The sequence below is a fragment of the Periplaneta americana genome, chromosome 7, assembly GCF_040183065.1.
Source record: "Periplaneta americana isolate PAMFEO1 chromosome 7, P.americana_PAMFEO1_priV1, whole genome shotgun sequence".
Taxonomy (NCBI): Eukaryota; Metazoa; Arthropoda; class Insecta; order Blattodea; family Blattidae; genus Periplaneta; species Periplaneta americana.
In genome coordinates, this window is record NC_091123.1 from 24066811 (window position 1) to 24089426 (window position 22616).

The 22616-nt window shown below is 34.7% G+C and overlaps 1 protein-coding gene across 17 annotated transcripts in view; it reads right to left on the bottom strand.

Annotated features, from left to right (window-relative positions):
- sls (sallimus) overlaps nucleotides 1–22616 on the bottom strand; it is a 959631-nt gene that overhangs the window by 159068 nt on the left and 777947 nt on the right. For 16 of the 17 annotated variants that reach the window (XM_069830434.1, XM_069830438.1, XM_069830435.1 and 13 more), the window contains one exon: nucleotides 19455–19584. The exons of the other annotated variant lie outside the window; for it this stretch is intronic. In XM_069830434.1, coding sequence (XP_069686535.1) covers nucleotides 19455–19584 — 130 coding nt within the window. The remainder of the gene's footprint in view (nucleotides 1–19454; nucleotides 19585–22616) is intronic. 17 annotated transcript variants of the gene reach the window in all.

Genomic DNA, 22616 nt, shown 5'->3' on the forward strand with positions numbered 1-22616 from the left:
TTCCAACATCTTTACTGTGTTTAATATTTAGGATTTACCTTGCTTGACTAATTTCGAAGTCTTGTGCTTCATTGTCCAAGCCTAGTGGAGATTCGCGCAATCAGGAAACCAGAAGATAGCGTGGGATCTCCACTAGGCTTTGGACAATGCAGCACAAGACTTTGAAACTAGTCAAGCAGGTAAGTTTTTTTATAGTACATTAGTTTTCCTGCAACCCCTTAGCAATTCTATTTTCGCATAAGTTCTTATCCTCCATGTCTTCTTCGGTTAACCCTCTTCCTCATCTTCTGATCCTCTGCTTCCCACTCTAGCAACATCTTTGGTATTATATCACTTGTCATCTTCTCCAGATGTCCAAACCATTTTATTATTATTTCTTCTATCATCTCTTAAGATATATATATTTTTAAATCCATAATTTCTTTAATTTCTTGTATTTCTAACTTCATCCCTCCTTGATTTTCGAGGGAGCCTCCCCCCGAAATCCATTTCGATTACTAATAGCTATTTTCTTTCTCTCTCTGTTTAATGTTCACTCCATATAGCATTATACTTAGTACCGGTACGTCATTCATTCATTGTTTTCTGCCCAAGGGCAGGTCTTTCACTGCAAGCCCAGCATTCTCCAAGCTTTACTATTTTCAGCCTTCCTATTAGCCTCAGCATATGATCCATATATCTTAATGGCGTCTATCATCTGATATCTTCTACCCCAGACTCTTTCCCGTTCATCATTTCTTCCAGTGCAGCCTTCAGTAGGCAGTTTCTTCTCAGCCAGTGAACCAGCCAATTCCATTTTCTCTTCCTGATCAATTTCAGCATCATTCGTTCTTCACCCACACTTTCCAACACAGCTTCCATCATGCCATGTTTGAAGTTTTTCTTGGGAAAGATAAATGCAGTAGCTTCCCGTTGCTTTCTGCAATACTTAGTACGAATGAGCTATAAATAAGCAGTTTTGTTCTGTTCAAAATGTTTCTACTCCATAGTACCGAATTTAGCATTCCAATTAATTTTCTTCCTTCACTCACTCTTTTTTGTATTTCAGATGTACTTGTTCCATCGGCCTTCAATAATGATAATAAATATTGAATTTACTGTCATAATTTCCTCATTTCGGATTATGTATTATATGGTCTTTCTTGTGTTAAATTCTATCGTACCTGGTTAACATGTTTCGGTCTTCTGAAGAAGGTCCATAACAGACCAAAACATGTTAACCAGGTATGATAGAATTTAACACAAGAAAGACATATCATACATATTCCGAAGTGATATAGTGTTAAAAGTTGTGTCATCGAGATGTACCAGTATATTTCCTCATTTTCAATCTTCAGCTTCAACAACATTGATCTTCAATGATAAATACTGTGTTTTATTGTAATTAACTTCAATCCAGAAATTTTGTATTCCTCAACTTAATGTAGTAGTAGTAGTAGTAGTAGTAGTAGAGTAGTAGTAGTAGTAGTAGTAGTAGTAGTAGTAGTAGTAGTAGTAGTAATAATAATAATAATAATAATAATAATAATAATAATAGTAATAAAACGTTATCTAAACACTTTACTCCAACTGGCTACAGACTGAAAGGTCCTGCGTGCAATTCCATGTGCCAAAGCTTTCAGAACGGCACTGGGATTCATTTAGCTTCCTACCAAATTGAGTACTGGGTATCTTGTGGCGATAAAATGTAGTCAGACTGTGGTGCCAATCACACCATCTCATTCTACTGCCGAGATCATGAAAACATGGAGTTCTACCGTCATGCCCTCCATGTACCTTCATGGCATATAAAGAGGGTCCATTTATGTTTAATTTTACAGAGTGCAGAAAAATTCGTTGACAACTTGAGGTAATAGATGGGATTAGATCAAGTAATTTTAACAATGAATGTATAATAAGAAAATGTTACTTTTCGTCACTATATGGCATCAAAATCGTTGAAATAGATACACCAAAATACATAAGGGATTTTTTATTCCTTTAATTGTTCTCTATTATTCAAATAAATATATCTGTACTATATATAATGTATTATATACCGGTATATATATATATATATATATATATATATATATATATATACATATACACACACACACACACACAACGATTAATATAATGTACCGGTAATGTAAGGTAAGGCAGTGTAATATTAGGTAAGATAATTTAAGATTAGATAATATAAGGTAGGTAACTTACTGACATTTAACTACTTTCTTAAACTGTGGAGACTATTCGGAATTGATTAAGAGAATAAAAAAAAAAAAAACAGGATGGAACAATGACGACATGAGACATCAGGAAAAACCCAAGTGTTTAGAGAAAACATATTTCAGCCACCCAGTCAACAAAAAAAATCACACTATTTGCCAAGAGTTGAACTGCTGTCCCATTCGTGAGAACGTCACAAGTGAGTGAACACTGCATACGCTATATTATCCTGGCACACAGAATTGTATGCAAAGAAAACCTACATAGAAAGAATATCTACATCTACAAACAAGAGAGCTTTCAAAAGAAAGCATTTTGATACTGCTTTTCATGTTAATATCAAATTTTCAGGTGTTTCATTCAGTTACATTCAGTAGGTGAAGGTGCATTAACCGAGATATTTCTGTACCGTACCGGTACTGTGCTATAAACTGGCAAGCTACACTTGCAGCAGCAAGAGTCTTTTTCCCTTCTTGAAGCTTCCAAGAATTAAAGAGCATAGTAATATATGTGAACAGTAAACACTCAAATGCTTTGATATCCTTGATGTTCATTACCGGAACATTAAGTGTAAGAAAGCTGCCAACTACACTTCCGAGAAATGACTCAAACAGCTTGTCTTTTTGGACTAAAAGCATAGGGAAGAAACATAACTTTACAAGAAACCCTTCATATATTGACCTGTTATTGCTACTACAGTTGCAGTTAATGATCTACTAAGTGAAACAGATGATTTGCGTGTCTTGTCGTTTATTTATTTAGATACGAGCAGAGTGGATTGCTAATCAAAAAGGACTAAAAATTTCAATACACTAAAATTGAAACAGAATATTACGATAAGTCAAGAAATGGATAAAAAGTCAAATACAACAATAAAATCTAGAGACTCTAACTGAGAAAAGATACGAAATATATAATAATAAGCAAAATGCAGTGGATATCTAGAAAGATAAACATTACTATCGTCTCTCATACATTCGTGAAATGGGCATAATTTTTTAAGCAGATCACTTGAGAAAATTTAATTCCTTACTTACTTACTTACTGGCTTTTAAGGAACCTGGAGGTTCATTGCCGCCCTCACATAAGCCTGCCATTGGTCCCTATCCTGAGCAAGATTAATCCATTCTCTATCATCATATCCCACCTCCCTCAAATCCATTTTAATATCATCTTCCAATCTGCGTCACGGCCTCCCTAAAGGTCTTTTTCCCTCTGGCCTCCCAACTAACACTCTATATGCATTTCTGAATTCGCCCATACGCGCTACATGCCCTGCCCATCTCAAACGTCTGGATTTAATGTTTCTAATTATGTCAGGTGAAGGATACAATGCGTGCAGCTCTGTGTTGTGTAACTTTCTCCATTCTCCTGTAACTTCATCCCTCTTAGCCCCAAATATTTTCCTACGAACCTTATTCTCAAACATCCTTAATCTCTGTTCCTCTCTCAAAGTGAGAGTCCAAGTTTCACAGCCATACAGAACAACTGGTAATATAACTGTTTTATAAATTCTAACTTTCAGATTTTTTGACAGAAGACTAGATGACAAAAGCTTCTCAATCGAATAATAACACGCATTTCCCATATTTATTCTGCGTTTAATTTCCTCCCGAGTGTCATTTATATTTGTTACTGTTGCTCCAAGATATCTGAATTTTTCCACCTCTTCGAGAGATAAACCTCCAATTTTTATAGTTCCATTTCGTACAATATTCTGGTCACGAGACATAATCATATACTTAGTACGAAATATATAATAATAAGCAAAATGCAGTGAATATCTAGAAAGATAAACATTACTATCGTCTCTCATACATTCATGAAATGAGCATAATTTTTTTAAGCAGATCACTTGAGAAAATTTAATTCCTTAACTAATTAAATATCACTTTTCACACACAATGAGTGTATAAAGGAATACTTGGTAACCTTTGCCAATGCAGGAAATTTTATTCAGTAAAGGCTACAATATATGGCGTGTACTTACTAGAAGTGTGAATATTAATAACATCCACATGCGGCCAGTGAAAAATGACATGATTAAATACATTTATTTCTTGGACTGGATGATCGTCAAAATAACTATTTTCAATTTATATGAGAAGTAACTTTTGCATAAAATGTGCGTAGTATGTGGAAAGGATTATATGATAAGAGTTGAATCTTAACGCGCACTTTTCTGTGGTGAGATTCCCACAAATAACAAGGTCAGCAACATTAGTTGCTACATGCACACAGTCATGGGAGACTGGTCCACTCTATGTAGGTCATGAGAGGTTCTTGCTCCTTTATACGGTGTTCATTACACTTCAAACTACAAGGAATGAACGATTTTAATGAGGCCATTGAACGTACAGTTGAACATTGCTGTACCGGTAATTAGTTTTAATTAAAGCAAATTGATTTCATCTGTAAGCCTGTTATAAAAATGGAAGCAAAATTATTAATCTCTGCCATACAAAGTGGCAGAAAATGGTTAGATATTTTTGAGGACAGATAGTATTAATCAAGATAATGAGTAGGTAATTAAAACAAACATTTCTCATTATATGTACTATGAAGTACCGGTAATTAAAATAATTATTTATTGTAATAAAAGAGTAAGATACAATTACACACTTTAAGGGAAGAAAAAATTAACAATAAAAAAAATTCAGTGCATATACAGTGTGTTCCTCCATTACCATGAAAACTAGTTGCCGGCGGGAATGATGCAAATCCCAGTGTTATGCTTCTCGCTAGTTACGGCAGATTCCCACGGCTCTCAAGTCAATATTTAGTGCGTCTCTGTTGTGCGCGTTTGTATTGTGATGCACAGTATAGAACAACGCATTTTTCCATTTTGAATCTTGCGTAAACTACTTTTAACACTTGGATATAAGTAATTGACTAACTAGCGGACTTACTCGTGTTAATTATGTAAGTCTGTGCGGCTTACAGCTGTTTCGGTGCTTCATCACACCATCCTCAGAGCCTACTAGATCTCGACGTCATCTCACAGTACACACACACTATTTGACTCCACTTTTCAACAATCAAACGCACCCACACAACAGGCAGAGAAGTTCGAGATGACGCCGAGATCTAGTAGGCTCTGAGGATGGTGTGATGAAGCACCAAAACAGCTGTAAGCCGCACAGACTTGCATAATTAACACGAGTAAGTCCGCTAGTTAACCAATTACTTAAACGCATTTTTATATGCAAGACTTTCGGGAAATATACGTGGAGAACGTGTTGCCGTAAATTCAGACGTCGTTCCTCCAATGGTTCTGTACCAAATAAGAAAACAATATACAGACTCGAAAATATATTTAACGAGACAGGCTGAGTTCAAAATTAAAAGCGTCAAGTGAATAAACGGCTCTTAACTGAGGAAACATTACATGAAATAGGTTTTCGATTAGAACGAAGTCCTCAGAAATATTTGCGCAGAATAGCCCAGGAAGTTAGTAAGGGTGTCAAAAGCCTCAGTTCAACACGCCACTAAATTGTTGAAGTTAAAACCGTTCAAAACTTGAGTAGTGCATCACATAAGTGAAAATGAACTACAGAAAGTATCCGGGAAAGTGCTGAAGTAATATCAAGCATGCTTCAATGCAGAAAGTCGACCTGGTTGGCGAGTTGGTATAGTGCTGGCCTTCTATGCCCAAGGTTTCGGGTTCAATCCCAGGCCAGGTCGATGGCATTTAAGTGTGCTTAAATGCGACAGGCTCATATCAGTAGATTTACTGGCATGTAAAAGAACTCCTGCGGGACAAAATTCCGGCACATCTGGCGACGCTGATATAACCTCTGCAGTTGCGAGCGTCGTTAAATAAAACATAACATTTAACATTCAATGCAGAAGTTCACCATTTCCAGCAATTACTGCAATAAAGTAAGCCATTTATTTCAGTATTATGAGTTTTATTTTGCCGCAAATTACGGTTACTGTTTTTCGGGAGACAGACGACTTGTATAGCATGCAGAGGATGTGCGGCCACTGATAGTCAGTGGACATCTTAGCTCGAATACTCTGTAGGTCGCACAACTATTGCTCTCTAGGTTGGGAGAACTATGCCCTTCCTTCCCGTCAGACAAAATTTAATCCAGTATTTTGATGATCATTAGAAGGATTGTTGACCTCCAATTAATTAGCCTGCATGATCTCCGAACTTCGTTCTTCTATTTTTTCTCCCTTTTTCCTCCAATTTTTGGAGTATTAAAAGAGTTTTATATAATTTAATATTGTGCACAAATTAATGTAGTACTGAAAACATTATATGAACAAAATAAGAATACTTGTTAGAAAATTCGCTAGTAATCAATAATGTCTTAAAAAATTTGTTTTGCTTTATAGCAATGGGCTGATAAAGGAATGAATGGAAACCAGATGGTTATGTAATAAGATCATTAGAGACCTTGTACCTCGATAGGCATTTGTTTTTAGGTCTATGTTCACTAGGAATATTTTTATTGATTTTAAAAATACTTTCAGTCCATAAGTGGCTTAAACTTGGCCAATATCCGTGTACTGTTGTACAATTGAATCAGTCATTTCTGAAATGGGCCTTATTCCGAAATTACAAGAGCTATCAGTCTCCATAAAAAATGGCCTTTTCCAGGAATAGTGCTCTTTTAAAAGTGCTATGGATATTGTGTAGCTTGCTTACATCTTAATAAATGCATGGAATAATGCCCTTTCTCAACAGAAATATGTATTCAAGTGAGACGAATGCAATAGAGTTCTTAACTGAATTTAGCAAAAAATGGACTAAGGCCCTTTCAGAAATTCAATTGTGATTTAACTGAATTAAATGATATGATATGATCATGATTATGATGTGATATGATATGATATATGATATGAAACACCTCTGAGAGCAATGTATTTTTAGAAATGACAAAATCCTTGTCATGGCTTTCTTTGGAAGGGAATTAAAACCAGTGATTCTGTTTTGTAAATTTGGAACATGTAAAGCCTTAACTGAGAAGGTTAAAAATAAAATTAACAAGCACTTGTTTCTCACCTCACCAATTCCAGTCTTTTGGGAATATATATCTTTGCTAGTCAACAACTGATTGAGCCCGTAGATATCTCTAAACGGCAACGTCTCGTAGAACCACAAGACTTCAGATGGGCAAAGCAGGAGAAAATTATAAATTATGAAGGTGGGCGCATTAAGTCGTAAGTTACAGCGTACATGGGCTGAATATCCAATGTGTCTTCGAGATAATAGATAATTTGCTCGCAAAACCTAGAACCGTTTTTCTTAATCACCCTGTATAAGATTAATGAATATCATGTCCCTATGCGTAATAAATATTTTTCGCTTTAGTCCAGGTTATAAAATTAATCTGTTATGCTAATTCTTCCACGATGATTTCAGTTGATGGATCATTAAATTGGCAGAGTTTCAAGCACAGACCGAGACCAAAGCAATGTTCCTGTGATGAGACAGTCTGCGTGGGGGAAAGAGAGTCGAGGAATGGAGGAAGGAAGACAGAGAGGGGAAGTTAGAAGGGAAGGGGAAATATGACATCATGCCACACCTCCTCCTCCTCTCACTTGGAAGATTAGGTAGGAGAGAAGAGGCCTGGAAGTAAAGAAGCTGGGCCTCAAATGACTGTAGGAGTCATTTCTGCGTGTGTAGTGTGGCAGTGTGGTTAGTGGAGTTCGGTGTGGAGTGTTGGTGCCCTTTAAGGATACCTAGATGCTGTAGTGCTGTGGTTGTGGTGCATTCAAGTAATTGAAGACAAGGATAGGCAACACATGGATATCAGTGAAGTAACATGGGTGTGACAGTGACAATAGATACCAGAATCAGTAATAACACATACAGATACAACATCAATACAAAAAATAATTGTTAGCTTATATAATGGGCGACCACTAACTAACGCAAGAATTTTTACAGATGCATGAATTATTAATTTTTGTTCGAATTCATATTACATTACAGTACAGTGAGTACTGAAATATTTCTAAATTATTTCATTCAGATATTGTAGGATACTAAAGTATAACACATACATTACGTTACAATGATATATAAAAGGCATAAAATCTTAACGTTTTTACCTAACTTACTCATAAATTTGTAGTAACTTACAGAGAAATAATTTTTGTTGAAACACCAGAGAGATAGAAGTTATTAAAGAAATTTAAATGAAAAAAAAATTAATTGTTGAATTTTGAGAATGTAAAAACTTTTAAAATAGCGTTTGAAATATAAATTTTAAAGTTACCTTGAAATATGTAAAGGTATCTAATGAAATTAGATATGATACTGGTACTAAAGATTTTGTTTGCCGTATTCCTTTCTGCATCTTAATAAATTAAAAGGCCTTCTATCACGTAATAATGCGTAGAATTTTAATTTATAATTTTGATGTAAGTAACAATCATCGTGAGATTATGGTATAAAATTAAACGTGTAATAAAATGCATAAAAATTCCTGAAATACGAAATACCTCGTAATTCCAATAAAAATATATTATACATTTCTTCACATAATGCTAAATTATTGGCTGTAAAAGGAAAATACAGTTAGTTTCACTTAAAAGTAGATTTCATTTAAAAAAATACTAAATAACCTATTAAAAATATGAATTAAAAAAAATGTTGAAAAACGTATTATTCCACCAGCTGTAAACTGTGTCTAAAAAAACATCGGGATTACAATCCACAGCAAAAAAATTTTAAGATGGATTATCACATAGTAGCAAAAATATTCACTCTATGTTGTCTTTAAACTTCACTAAGATGGGTATACGAAGTATGATTATAAGTATAGCGTTATTTGATTTAATCTGATATGTTCCAGAAAAAAAAAATAAGAAGAATAACGATTTTATACGATAAAATTAGTACACTTCGTAATATAATTTGCACACAATTACAATGATTGGTTTATTTTCAGATTATACCAAAATAGAATAAAAATATATAGAAAAATTTTCTTATAACTGATAGGGATAACATCATACATTCACAAGAGACATAAAACATTTAAAGTTTTGAAGTAATTATAATGTATGAACAATCTATAAAAATATTAACTATAATATGTCCAATGTATATCATCTTGCTTGTGTTGTAGTACGTAATTGTGTTTGTGAGACTTGTGCTCACATCCTGTGGTCTTATTCCTGAAGACCCATTGACCCAGATGACTAACAGGGAGTGGGCAGGTAGGAAAAAAAAAACAAGTTCCATATCTCCTCTTTTATGGCCAACCAATGAGGAACAAGTAGGCTACTGGCACATACATATTTTTTAAGACCATAAATAAAATGTGCGTCTGTAAGTGTCCCTATTAAATTATATCACTTCCCATGTGCAGGGATGCACAAGCTGAATTGGACTTCGCCCAGCCAGAGCTTAGCCAGATTGGAGAGCGTTGCCGGGCCACATGTCAACCCACCATCAGCATCAGTGTGTGATTCGTAAGACATAATCTAATAAGTTGTATTTTCATGTATTTTGTAAAATAAAGACGCAATAAAACAAATAACAGACAGTGTGAGAATGCAAGTTTCTTGAGTTACATTCTGTTCTTCACATAATGTCATATGCATGGGGCAGAAAAGACCAACTTGCCAAAATTAATTTATTTTATTCTTCAGTGCACAAATTCTCATTATTTTAATAAATTTGGTGCAGTATTTAGTACAGCAGTTCAAATATTAGTATTAATTTAACTTATAAATTGGAAAATAAATTATTTATTAAAGAAAATGTGGCACGAGAACATGATCTTACCAAGAGTGACCACAACTGTAATCTGGCAAATTTCTCATAAATGATATTTAAGCATATAGGAAGCGTTGCTATATTATGTACATTGTATTTTATAGTCTAAATTACCAGCTGACCATTTGTTTCATATTGAGAAGGCTGTGTTATTTCAGATTGAAATTTTTACAGGTCCAGACTGTCTTCTTTGCAATCAATACAATGTAATGAACGTCGCCCATCTCAGTTTTAAAGAGTAACCTACTTCACGCAATGGTACTGGAAAACTAAAATATAACTGTCATGTATTTTCTTGTTGTGTTTGAATAATGACAATCATAAGCTTTTTAAACTGTGTTGAAAAAGAAAAACGTTCTTTTTTTTGTGTGAAGAGAACATGAGAGAGGCCACCGGCGTGGCTCAGTCGGTTAAGGCGCTTGTCTGCCGGACTGAAGTTGCACTCGGACGCGGTTTCGATCCCTGCTTGGGCCGATTACCTGGTTGGGTTTTTCCGAGGTTTTCCCCAATCGTAAGGCGAATGTCAGGTAATCTATGGCGAATTCTAGACCTCATCTCGCCAAATACCATCTTGCTATCACAAATCTCATCGACGCTAAATAACCTACGGTAGTAGTTGATACAGCGTCGTTAAATAACGAACTAAAAAAAACATGAGAGATTTATAATAAATTATAACCATATTAGAATTGGTACATAGGTCTTATCTGCCAGGTTATTATTGTATTAAGAAAACTTTTTACTGCATCGCTTAATCTTAATGTTTGAGTTATTGAACTGCTGCACCGAATGTACCTATTAATATTTGTGTTCTTAGTCGTACCGGTAACTGCTGAAGAGTGAAAGTTTCCATGTCATGGTTACACACCATCCTGTATAACATCAGAACACTGTAGCAGAAACGAGGCAGATGTAGTTAATTTTTAACTTGTTTTGGAGGCTAACATGCGTGATGAATTATGATGAACAAGGCACGCTGCCAATCCTGTCAAGAAGCCAGTTGGCTTTGATGTCCCCATGTCAGGCACATTCCAAAATACCTTAGTGACACACAGGCAATGAACGGACCTGCTTATAACGTAATGACTCACAAAGAAAGTCCTCATCATGCAGACAAAATGAATAGGAGGGGAAGGAAGAGGAGGAGCAAGGCTACGCAAGCAACGCTAAGTTCTGACTCAGAACTTTATGGCCTGCCAGAATACCCACAAAAAGCGACGCCCTTTAGAGTAAACACATTCTAAATAAACCGAGATATGACTCACACGTATGACTGTGTATCTCCGTAAGAGCTCGCATGTGTCTGTGCTCGTTAATGGTGCAGTTAGGAATGCGTTATATAACATTGTTGCACAGGGCTTAATTAAATACTATTATCCTCGCGCATTCCTGTATCAAAATGACCCATATCTCGAAATAGAGCGATCTCAAATCTGGCAAATCACACGTATGTTTTGAATACTGAGCTCTTTTAGCTAATCTTAGAATCTATTACGTAACATACAAGGTCACATCTCTGAAAAAACACGATTACAAATTATGATGTCATATATCTAGACGTGGGATGAAAGCAATAACTTGTATAATTTGTAACCTTTCAAGTCAAAGGAATTTAGATTAAACATAACTTGCAGGGACACTAACTGTTGTGCAAAAATGTCACATCAAACAACAGAAACAAAATGAATGTGTGAAAGAATCGTATGAAGCAATGGTACCAAAATATGTGTAGAAATATTTATATATGATATTTATATTTTATCGTTATTTTTATAGAACTGTCTGTATGTCTATGTTTATTCATATTAATATTAAATTCTGAATATTTGATTTGCCTGATATTTTATATATAAATTATGTTTTATATTTATTTGTGTCTTATACTACATACAGCTACTGGTACATGAATTTTACCTTCCTCTAATATATTCAACAATACTTTATTGATAAGAGAAAATGTGAGATTAGTTTATTAGAAGGTACCGTAGTATTTTCAATTACCTCGTATTTTTATATACGATACATATATAGAAAATGTTTACTGCATAAAATTTTATCGAGTTATCTGTATTTTGGAGCAGTAAGCAAGAATTTGATGTAAAACTGGGAGAATATATATTTTAATTACTTACAAATGGCTTTTAAGGAACCCGCAGGTTCATTGCCGCCCTCACATAAGCCCACCATCGGTCCCTATCCTCTGAAAGATTAATGCATTCTCTATCATCATATCCCATCTCCCTCTGCCATTAGAAATCACTAAAAATCTGAGACTATCAAAATCATATTTCAAGCATTGGTCTCAGGAACGACATGACCAAATTCTTAAAGTGCAAGCATTCAGTATTTATTTTTCTTTACTTAATAGTAGCCTACGGCTAATATAACAAAAGACGCAGTAGTTATCAAGAGATTTTTCTCTTCTACCCTGTCGGTTGTGAGTATAATTTCGAGGCAACACAGAAATAAATTGTTTTATATCAACAATACAATACAATGAGCCACCGGTGTGGCTCAGTCGATTAAGGTGCTTGCATGTCGATCCAGAGTTGCGCTAAGGTGCGGGTTCAATCCCCACTTGGACTGATTACCTGGTTGGGTTTTTTCCGAGATTTTCCCCAACTATAAGGCGAATGTCAGGTAATCTATGGCAAATCCTCGGTCTCATCTCGCCAACTACCATCTCGCTATCACCAATCTCATTGACTCTATATAACTTAGTAGTTGATACAGCGTCGTTAAATAACCAAGTAAAAAAAACAATACAATGAAATGTGGGGGTGGGGGGATGTTCGAGAAAGAGTAAGAAAAAAAAAACAACCTATGTTACCGAACAATATAAATGCATGAATATAGGTATACAAATATACGAAAAGTCAGAGAATAATCATGACTTCAAGTTCAAGCTCTTAAATGTTCAATTTAATCACTTGCATTTGGAAGAAATGTCCACAAATTTCAGAATTAGAAATATCATTGTAAATCCTCATTGTATTTTAAATTCTTACTGATAAAATCACATTCTGTATAATTAATCATATTAGATGTTTATTCAAAACTACCAAAACAATTTAAAGTTACACTGTAATTATGTTTGAAAATAGCATCTTGGATATAAAACGTACATTTACAGATTTTCAGGATGTATGTATGTATCCTGTAAATTAGCTTTTGACAGATGAGACTAAGTATCTAAATTTACTTAATTTTCATGTGCTCAATGAATGTTAACATAACTTCAGGATTAATTTAATTTAATCGTAATCGGTACCAGAATAGAGAATTCTGTATTCTGACAAAACAATATACTTCCAACATATTTCACTTTCTTATTACCGGTAATAACATTGATGTCAATGCTGGGCAAAGTCCTAACAAAAATGCTAACTCAAAGCAATGTGTAGAATTTTATATTTTATTAATGCTTGGGGTGAGGAATATTTTCCAAATTCTGTCCCATGAACGTTAGCAGAGATACTGTAAGGTATCAGATATACTACCGTAAAGTGGAGTGACTTTGAACAGTAATTTAGCGCCTTTCTAAATTAAATGCTGTGTCCAATTGCGAAAAAACTGTTTAAGTTGTCAATAAATTAGTTCAGTTTTTTCGCAATTGGGTACAGCATTTAATTTAGAAAGGTGCTAAATTACTGTTCAAAGTCACCTCGGCATTCAAAGTCACCCCACTTTACGGTACCGGTATTTCTTTGCTTTAAGGTCTAATTGTCGATTCTAGGTACCGGTATATTAACAGTGTTGCTGTATCAAGAACGGAATCTGAATCATTTTTATAACATGTTCGTAACTGAAGGTAAAATATTATCTGAATTCTTACATTTGTAATGCAATAAAGTTATAATATATCTTGGTACCAGTATCAAAAATAATTTTCATATTTTTAAGTACCGGAAGCTCGAATGATTTTTTAAATTATATAAATGTTTTTAGTTTTAAAAAATACAGACTTTTTCCAGGTTTCTTAAGGAGATCAACAGTGAATGAAAATACGTTATGGTATTTGCTTTAATTTAATATTTTAATCATCAAGTGATTAAAGCAATGCTATTCTATCCAACTTCTTACACATTGATCTCAGGTTTGACTGCATCTTCAGAGATTTTGAACTGTATATTGTAAACTGATTTAAAATAAATACTATAATTATCATCATTTTGTGTGACCAGTGACTGGAAGGAAAAAATGTATGATCGTGAGTAATTATAATATATCATGAATTAGAAAAAAACGACTTTGTATAACATAATCTTGACGTTTCTCGCAGTATTTATTCCCCAATCTTTATTACTCTCTTTAGTGTTCGTGACAATATGGTTTCTAATTTTCTGAATTACTAAGTTATAATAATTCTAAACTTAAAATATAATTTGCAGTTACTATTTTTTATCCTTTTCATGCCTTCCTTGGAAACGCAAAGATAACTTCCCATTTCTATTTTATCCAAAGGTAAAGCAGGCCATCATAAGAATAAGCTGGGATTTGTCTGGTGCAGGACGTAACACTAACAGGTAAGGTGATATGTTCAGCATATACAGAAAGTGCGCTGTCTGTCTATTGTCAAGTAGCACCTGTCTCCTGAGGCTTCAAGGATTACAGTCACTGGCAATGGATCTGTTTATGTTCGTCCCACACCCTAGTCAGTCTATTCACGTCATAGCGCACATGACGGAAAAGTATGATGAGCTGCATAATAATGTGAGCCTTTAGCTCTCACTCTGGTCAATACTCCGCTGTTATATTGGCATTAAGTTTGCTAATGTCATTACGAAAGCAATAATGTCCCTGAAATTTATGTAAAAAGAACTTCAAATAAATTTTATAGTTAATGGTAATAATAGTTTGACTGACAACACATGGTAGTAGTAGAGAATTCAGCTTAAAATAAATAAATGTTATCCATTTTGAAGTGAAATGACGTGCAAAACCACATACTCTATTTTTCAAGTACTTTTATTTATTTTACTTTTCAATTATTATGTTGAGCATACAGAAAGAAATATATTCCAAAATTTTGACTGAAATAGATACCTGCAGAATAGCTTTCAACAATCTGTCTGTACTTCCGTCATATTTCTCGGTTACGTTTGTATTTACGTTTCTTATACTGTCTATATAGCCACATTATGGTTTCAAAAACTTACGATCAAATTTCATATCGTGCATCTACTTCTATATCAGAGAGATGTGCCATGAGTTAAGTTTTAATCCGTCAAACTTGTGTTTCAGATTAGAGCAAAGGGAAAATATAATTGTCTCATTACACATATACCTGTTCTAAATGACAGGCTATAAAACTGAATATAATGAATTTTATATCAATATTTAAATTTAAATTACTAAATATTTATGCAATATCCAGATTTCAAAAGAACTGTTCCTAAATGTATTAACATAATAATTACAAGTTTCCTGATCTTAGTATTACGGTATGAGTATAAATATTATTTATTTTAAGAAATAGAATTTAAGTACAGCCTATTGATAATATTTTAACAAAAGAATTAGTTTAAAATGACATTTCTTAAGTTTTCTTTCAAAAATATTAATAAAAAAATATAGAGAGAATATCATCGAAATGATAGCCGTACAAATCTTGGATTTAAAATATCGGCACCCTAATCAATTCAAATGAACAAAAAAGAAAATGTAAATTAATGTTAAAAAAATACATAATGAAATTTTAAAAAAGAATATTCTGCGACAAGATGTGGTGCTTTTTATAGGTCACTACAATCTTTACAGATTATTTCATTAAATCATAGTCTGGTTAATTTTATAAAAAGTTTCGAAGGAATTTCTCCAAGGTGAAAACAGAAGTACTGCCCTGTGTAAACAATAATGATAGTATGACATAGTAAAGTTTCTTGTATAGAAACATGATATAATTTTAAGGAAAGGAAACCTGTTACTGGTACGAGACCTAGCAGATGACAATGTTGGCAATGAACTACCGGTACACCGTCTGTGGGCCACATTTAAACAAACTAGTTTTTTAAATTAAATATCGGTATTATTTGAAATGGCAGGGGATGTAGCACGTATGGGCGAATCCAGAAATGCATATAGAGTGTTAGTTGGGAGGTCGAGACATAGATGGGAGTATAGTATTAAAATGAATTTGAGGAAGGTGGGATATGATGGTAGAGACTGGAATAATCTTTATGAAGATTAATTTTTTGGTCCTACAGAATTATCTGTGATGGTTACCATTTATTAATGGAGAGAAATTCGCTCTGGCGCCAAGTCACTCCTTATATGATGATTGTTGACTTAAAATATATGTCAATATATGGAGTAAGGCCACTAAGGGAAAAGAACCAAAGGAGAAAGATTCAATCCGGTTCAGTGGGTTGAACTTCGACGTAGCTCATTGGTTAGAGCACCTAATGTGTAGAACTGGGGGTTCCGAGTTCGATCCTTGGTGCCGGGACAAATTTTTCTCCATTAATAACAAATGGATTAATCTTGCTCAGGATAAGGACCAATGGCAGGCTTATGTGAGGGTGGCAATGAACCTCTGGGTTCCCTAAAAGCCATAAGTAAGTAAATATCGGTATTATATTATTTTAGAAACAACGTAAAAGGAGGAGCCATGAAGTACTGATATTCATAAATTTGGTATCGGTCTGTACCTTTTTTTTTAAATACATTAATTTAAATAAAAAAATACATTTAAATAATCATCTGTTTTTCAACACCACAACGAATCACTAGGTCGAATGCTTGCCATGATGATGATGATGATGGTATTTAATTAATGATGATGATGGTACTTAATTAATCTTGAAACAGTTTGCTTTATATCAATAATAAATTTACATAACCGAGAGCCAAATTTAAAACTATAACAACCGTATAATATTATGATATTAACTATTCATAAAGTATTAACAAAAACTAAACAGACCGAGGTAATTTTATTATGACGAAAACTACTTTCAATGTATTTATTTCCTGCAATCAAAAGTGCCTACGAATATATATTAACTTGAAAATTTCATATTCATATCAACGTTATAATCAGCATGATTTAAGCTACTGATGTGTACAATATACGACTATTCTTTTAAGATACCGGTAGTGTATAATGTATGTCAATCCAAATTTCAATCTGTTCCTGTAGTTTGTCATGCTGTCTACATAGGTAGAATAATATTTTCTTCTTCGGTATTTTATTGTCCTTTATCATGCAGGATTACGGTAGAGGTATTTTTAAATGGAAATGTATTACTGACAACTAAGGAGCAATGTAAAAGGAAGAAGTTATGGCTGATTTCCAGCAAGTATTTGGAGGTACTGAATAAAACTTACAAATATCTCAAGTAGTAAGGCCAAATTATGATTTGTATGACACATAATTACTGATATGCCAGCAACAAGCTTGCTATCAAACATCTTTGTGTACAGGAAATAAAGACGTTGTACTGAATGATATTACTTTAACCCTGTTCTGTCTGCAAGACGCTGTGCATGGCTGGAGGTACAGCAGCTCTCGTGCAGAGCTGAGCTCCAAATTTAGCTGCAGGTAACGTAATACTGAGCATGGCAAGAGGCAGATAAAAATAGCTTACTCCACAGCCTCCTAGTCTGTGACATCAGATAGTGTGCACACGGACTCAAGGCTAGCATCCACCACGGAATACAGCATAGTGAAAGGAAAATGGATGGGCGCACAGGTTCACAACCATGACAACCATAGCTATTCCTTATATTTACTTTTGTTGGGAGTAATTCGAATGGAGAAAAGGAAGGTTATTTTTTTATATTCTGAGACTGGAAAGGAAATATATATCCCTGACATATTTCCAATGATTTTTAGGAAAGGAAGGGAAAGATAAGTTTTTGATCTCATCAGTTATTCTGAGACACCTTACTAAAGGTTTTTCTATAGTCAAATCAATGTACCAAGGGTTGTTTCGTTTGGTTTCAAATTGTGGCAAGATCTGATATAATTGCTATATTTTATTGCAGACTTTCCAGTAGTTTATACATAAACATAGCAATAACAAATAATGTTAGATAAACACAGTTTGCAGCTGGGGAGTCTTCCAATTTCTCTTTCTATTGTATAGTATAGTTACAGAAACAGAAAAACAATCACCAACACAATAGACACTTATGGTTACCACCAGCTCCAGTCATGGATAAATATCTTTCTTTGTAAATAACCAAAACTTACTTAATAACCTCAGTAATTATATCTTCCCCTAACAAAGCAATGATTAAATACAGCTGGTCCTAAGATTACACTACTTCTTAATGTTATGACAGAGGTCTATAAGAATACTTATTCTTTATTCACAATTAACTACTTCTGACACCAATCATTATTTGAATAAATATCCTTATGCCAATACTGTACTACCTGTTAATAATAAGCAAAAATATAAATATGAACATTTTCTGAGGACAGTTATCCTCTATTATGTGCCGATGACTAGAATTCCATACTTATTAACACAATACTAACGGACAGAGAAATAACTGAGCTATGATGAAGAAACAGTGCTTATTCTGATAATCATATGGAATCAACAAATAATGCTGTCAAAACGCAACTGATATATGGTTCCAACATGGAAATGTCTATTAGCTGGCAACAAATTCAACCCAAGATTGAAATCAACTGAAGCGCAATGAAGCTTGGAACGATTTACGAGATAGAAAACTGGCGTTCTGCCCTTTCCACGTTCAAGAATTCCTGTCTCATTGCAGTAATCAACTTAGCAACGGTTCACATATCATGTTTAGATTTTGGCAAAGAAGGTACCAGTTCTCAGTGAGCCAGGTCTAACAAGGGCTCCATTAGCTGCATTCCACTTCAATCAAATGTGAACTTGGGCCAAAAGTCCTTTGTTACCCAGCGTTACGACTTTCCCTGCACATTTAACAGTCGTCATAAACATTTTTATTTCATTTCCGAGTCTAATTTAAGATCTAAATTGTTTTGGTCTTTTCCACCAAACTTTCGATGTTTTCTTGAGGCGAAAGGAACTTTTGGTCCCTTGATGGAGTCTCAACAATTTTAAGAACGTTAACCAAGATCTGAAAACTTATTGTTTGTTTACATAAAACTGCAACGTAATCTCACATCCACTTGAGTAAATATGAACACTTCACTATCAAAATATCTCTCTTGATGTTAGTTAACGTATTATTGAGTCTCCTCTGAATGCATTTCACTAGCTCATGAAACTAGATCCTGTGAGAAGAAATCAGCCGTGAACAAGTATAATTTCCTTCTGAGTTATGACGTTTACAAAATAATGGTGATTAACATACACGGTCAAGTTTATTTTCCCAAATTGAATATTGGGAATGTCAGAAGATTAAACGTACTTATTATTTTTATATCAGGTATAGTTTCATGTGCTTGTCCACAGAACTGATAAATGTGAAGCTATGCTATGAAAAATTAACAAACACAACAACCAACAATTTGCAACAATAGTGTTAAGTCAACAAAGCTCTCATTAATTCTTACTTTTGACGATAAGCTGTGCAGAGGTCTCCACCTGCCCAGCTGAGTTGGTAGCACGGCAGATGAAGGTGCCAGAATCTTCCTCATACGTAGTGGCAATGAGAAGCACGACATTGTTGCCCTCATGAATCATCTGCAACAATAATAATTGACAGGTCACAGTTTAAAATTTACATACTGGTAACTAATAAATTAGCAGAGGGGTTATGATATTTCTAGATATGCCCCTAGACATCAGGTGAGCAATCAGAAAATTACATAACCCTGTTAAAAGTTATTAACATAAACTACAAACTTAATACAAATATAAAAATCGCTCAGTCATATTTAATCTCCTGTGGTTTAGGGTTACTACGCATGTCATGAGTCCCGCTGTGGCGTCGTGGTCTAAGGCATCCTGCCTAGGACTCGTGTTACGGAATGCATGCTGGTTCGAGTCCTCATGGGGGAAGAAATTTTCTCATGAAATTTCGGCCAGTGTATGGGACTGGTGCCCACCCAGCATCGTGATGCACTTGGGGAGCTACGATAGGTAGCGAAATCCGGTTGCGGAAGCCAGCTATAATGGCTGGGGGGATCATCGTGCTAACCACATGATACCTCCATTCTGGTTGTATGATCGTTCACCTCTGCTTCGGCATGTGGGCGTGAGGCCAGCAGCCGGCTGGTCGGTCTAGGCCCTTCCCGGGCTGTAGTGTCACGGATTATACGATGAAAGAGTAATGGAACGGAGAAAGATTCTCTCCAGCACCGGGATTTGAACCTGGGTTTTCAGCTCTACATGCTGATGCTTTATCCACTAAGTCACACCGGATACCACCCCGGTGTCGGACAGAATCGTCTCAGATTAAGCTCCAACTCTTGGGTTCCCTCTAGTGGCCGCCCTCTGCACTACGTCATAGATGTCTATAAACGTAGGACCAAAGTCCACACATGTGCTGAGGTGCACTCGTTATGAGTGACTAGTTGGCTGGGATCCGACGGAATAAGCGCCGTCTTATATCACGAAGTGATTTACGCATATCATATATATTATTTTAATGTACCGAAGTACATGGAAATATCATATGTACTTCGGTACATTAAAATAATATGCATGTCATGAGATTCCAGATTCGCAATTTCAAACCTGGCTGAGGATGATAAGGATAATAAAAAGCAGTTACCTAAGATGGTTTGGCCATACAATGAAAATGCATGAAGATAGGTTCCGCAGAAGAATAGACAGGTCAGTGGGTAGACGTCAAAGGTAAGACCCAGGAAAATCTATCTTGAATGTATTGAGGAGAGGAAAAACGATGATGGAAATGAGAAGACTGGCGAAAGACCGAACATCATGCAAGGCATGAACGAAGACATCCTGCAACATGGACAGGCGAAGAAGAAGAAGAAGAAGAAGAAGAAGAAGAAGAAGAAGAAGAAGAGGAAGAAAGAACTCTTAAAAGCTTCCTTCAGAAGGGAAATGAAGCTCAGCGTAAAATAAATGTCCCAAATATCGTAGGGCTCCAGGCACAATCTTCTGGTTATTTCTTCACTCGTGTCAAGATTCAATTTTATTAGTCATTATCTTCGTCCGTTATCTTAACATCATGGATAATGAATTCCGCCTTACATGAGTCCTGATTTCAGAATCATATCTTCACACTATAGACTATACTTGGAAACATTTCACTTTAAGAGAAAACGAAAAACGAGTGAAGGTCATGCCCCAACTTCTTAAGATGAGTGAGATGAGGAAGAAGGGGAATGTGTTATAACTAAAGACGCATATAAAAAGTTAAAGAAAGTAATGATACATATTCTAGTCTACAGTTAGCAAAAATAATACTGAACACATTTGTGAATTGGGCACAATTTATTTGGAGGGAGGGTGAGAAATTTTTTTCCCCAACTAAAAAAGAAGAAGAAACTTTCTCTGTACCTACAACACTAATTCAAACAATGGATGACAAATTATGATTATGTAGAACTAAACTTTCAGATACAACTATATCGTTATACTTTATTGAACAGTTTATTTTTGTAAGACTACAATTTCTGTCTTTACACATGTGTTGTGCATTTCTGCGGTTTAGAGAGGTCTCTATTAAGTATTAATGACAAGGATCTGGAATTTGATACATGTTTAATTAAGAATAATACGTGATAGGTTCACAAGTTTCTAGTCCAGACTGTCCAGCATTCTCAAAGATATGAAGCAAAGTTTTTGGGAAGATACGTCACTGGGGATGAAATATGGGTTCATTGTATACTTCGATGCAGGAACAAAAAATGAATAAAAATAGTGGGATCATTCCACTTCTTGTACCTCAAAATGATTCCAGCACAGAAATCGGTTGGAAAAGTCATTGTTTCTGTTTTTTTAGAATGCAGAAGAAATTATTATGATTAATTTTATGGGATATAGTGTCATTATCAATGCTGAATATTATTCTAAGTTTCTAAGACGGCTGTGAGAAGAACTGAAGCTTAAGAGGTGAGAGTAAATGAGTAAAGAAGTCAGCCTTCAACATAGCGTTTACGACACCGGTGACATAGAAAGAATGTAGGTTTGAGTTGTTATGCCATCCACCATATTCACTAGATTTGGCTCCATTTGTTTCCAAAACTCAAACAAAAATGGAAAAGAAGAAAATTCGAGGGCGATAATGGTTGATGGAAGCAGTAAATGATTGATTCCAAAAAATTTATGCATTTTATTTGAAAAGTAAATAAAAAAAACCTTGAGAACTGTGCCAATATTGAATTCAAAGAGTGGTTTCAAAAAATGTATGCATTTTATTTGAAAGGTAAATAAAAAAAACCTTCATAACTGTGTCAATATTGAATGTTGAAAATTACACAAATATTCAAGCCCCATAATTTTTTCTATGGTGAGCTAAAAACTTATCACTTCCCCTCTGTAAATATAAAGATTTTTAGAGATAAATATCTAACAATCAGAACTTAACAATGAAGTCATTAGCCTTCTCAATTTTCAATATTTAGTAATATAATATATTATATATTATAATATATAATAATATATTATAATAATATAATATGGATCTGAGGGAGGTGGGATATGATGGTAGAGACTGGATTAATCTTGCTCACGATAGGGACCAATGGCGGGCTTATGTGAGGGCGGCAATGAACCTCTGGGTTCCTTAAAAGCCAGTAAGT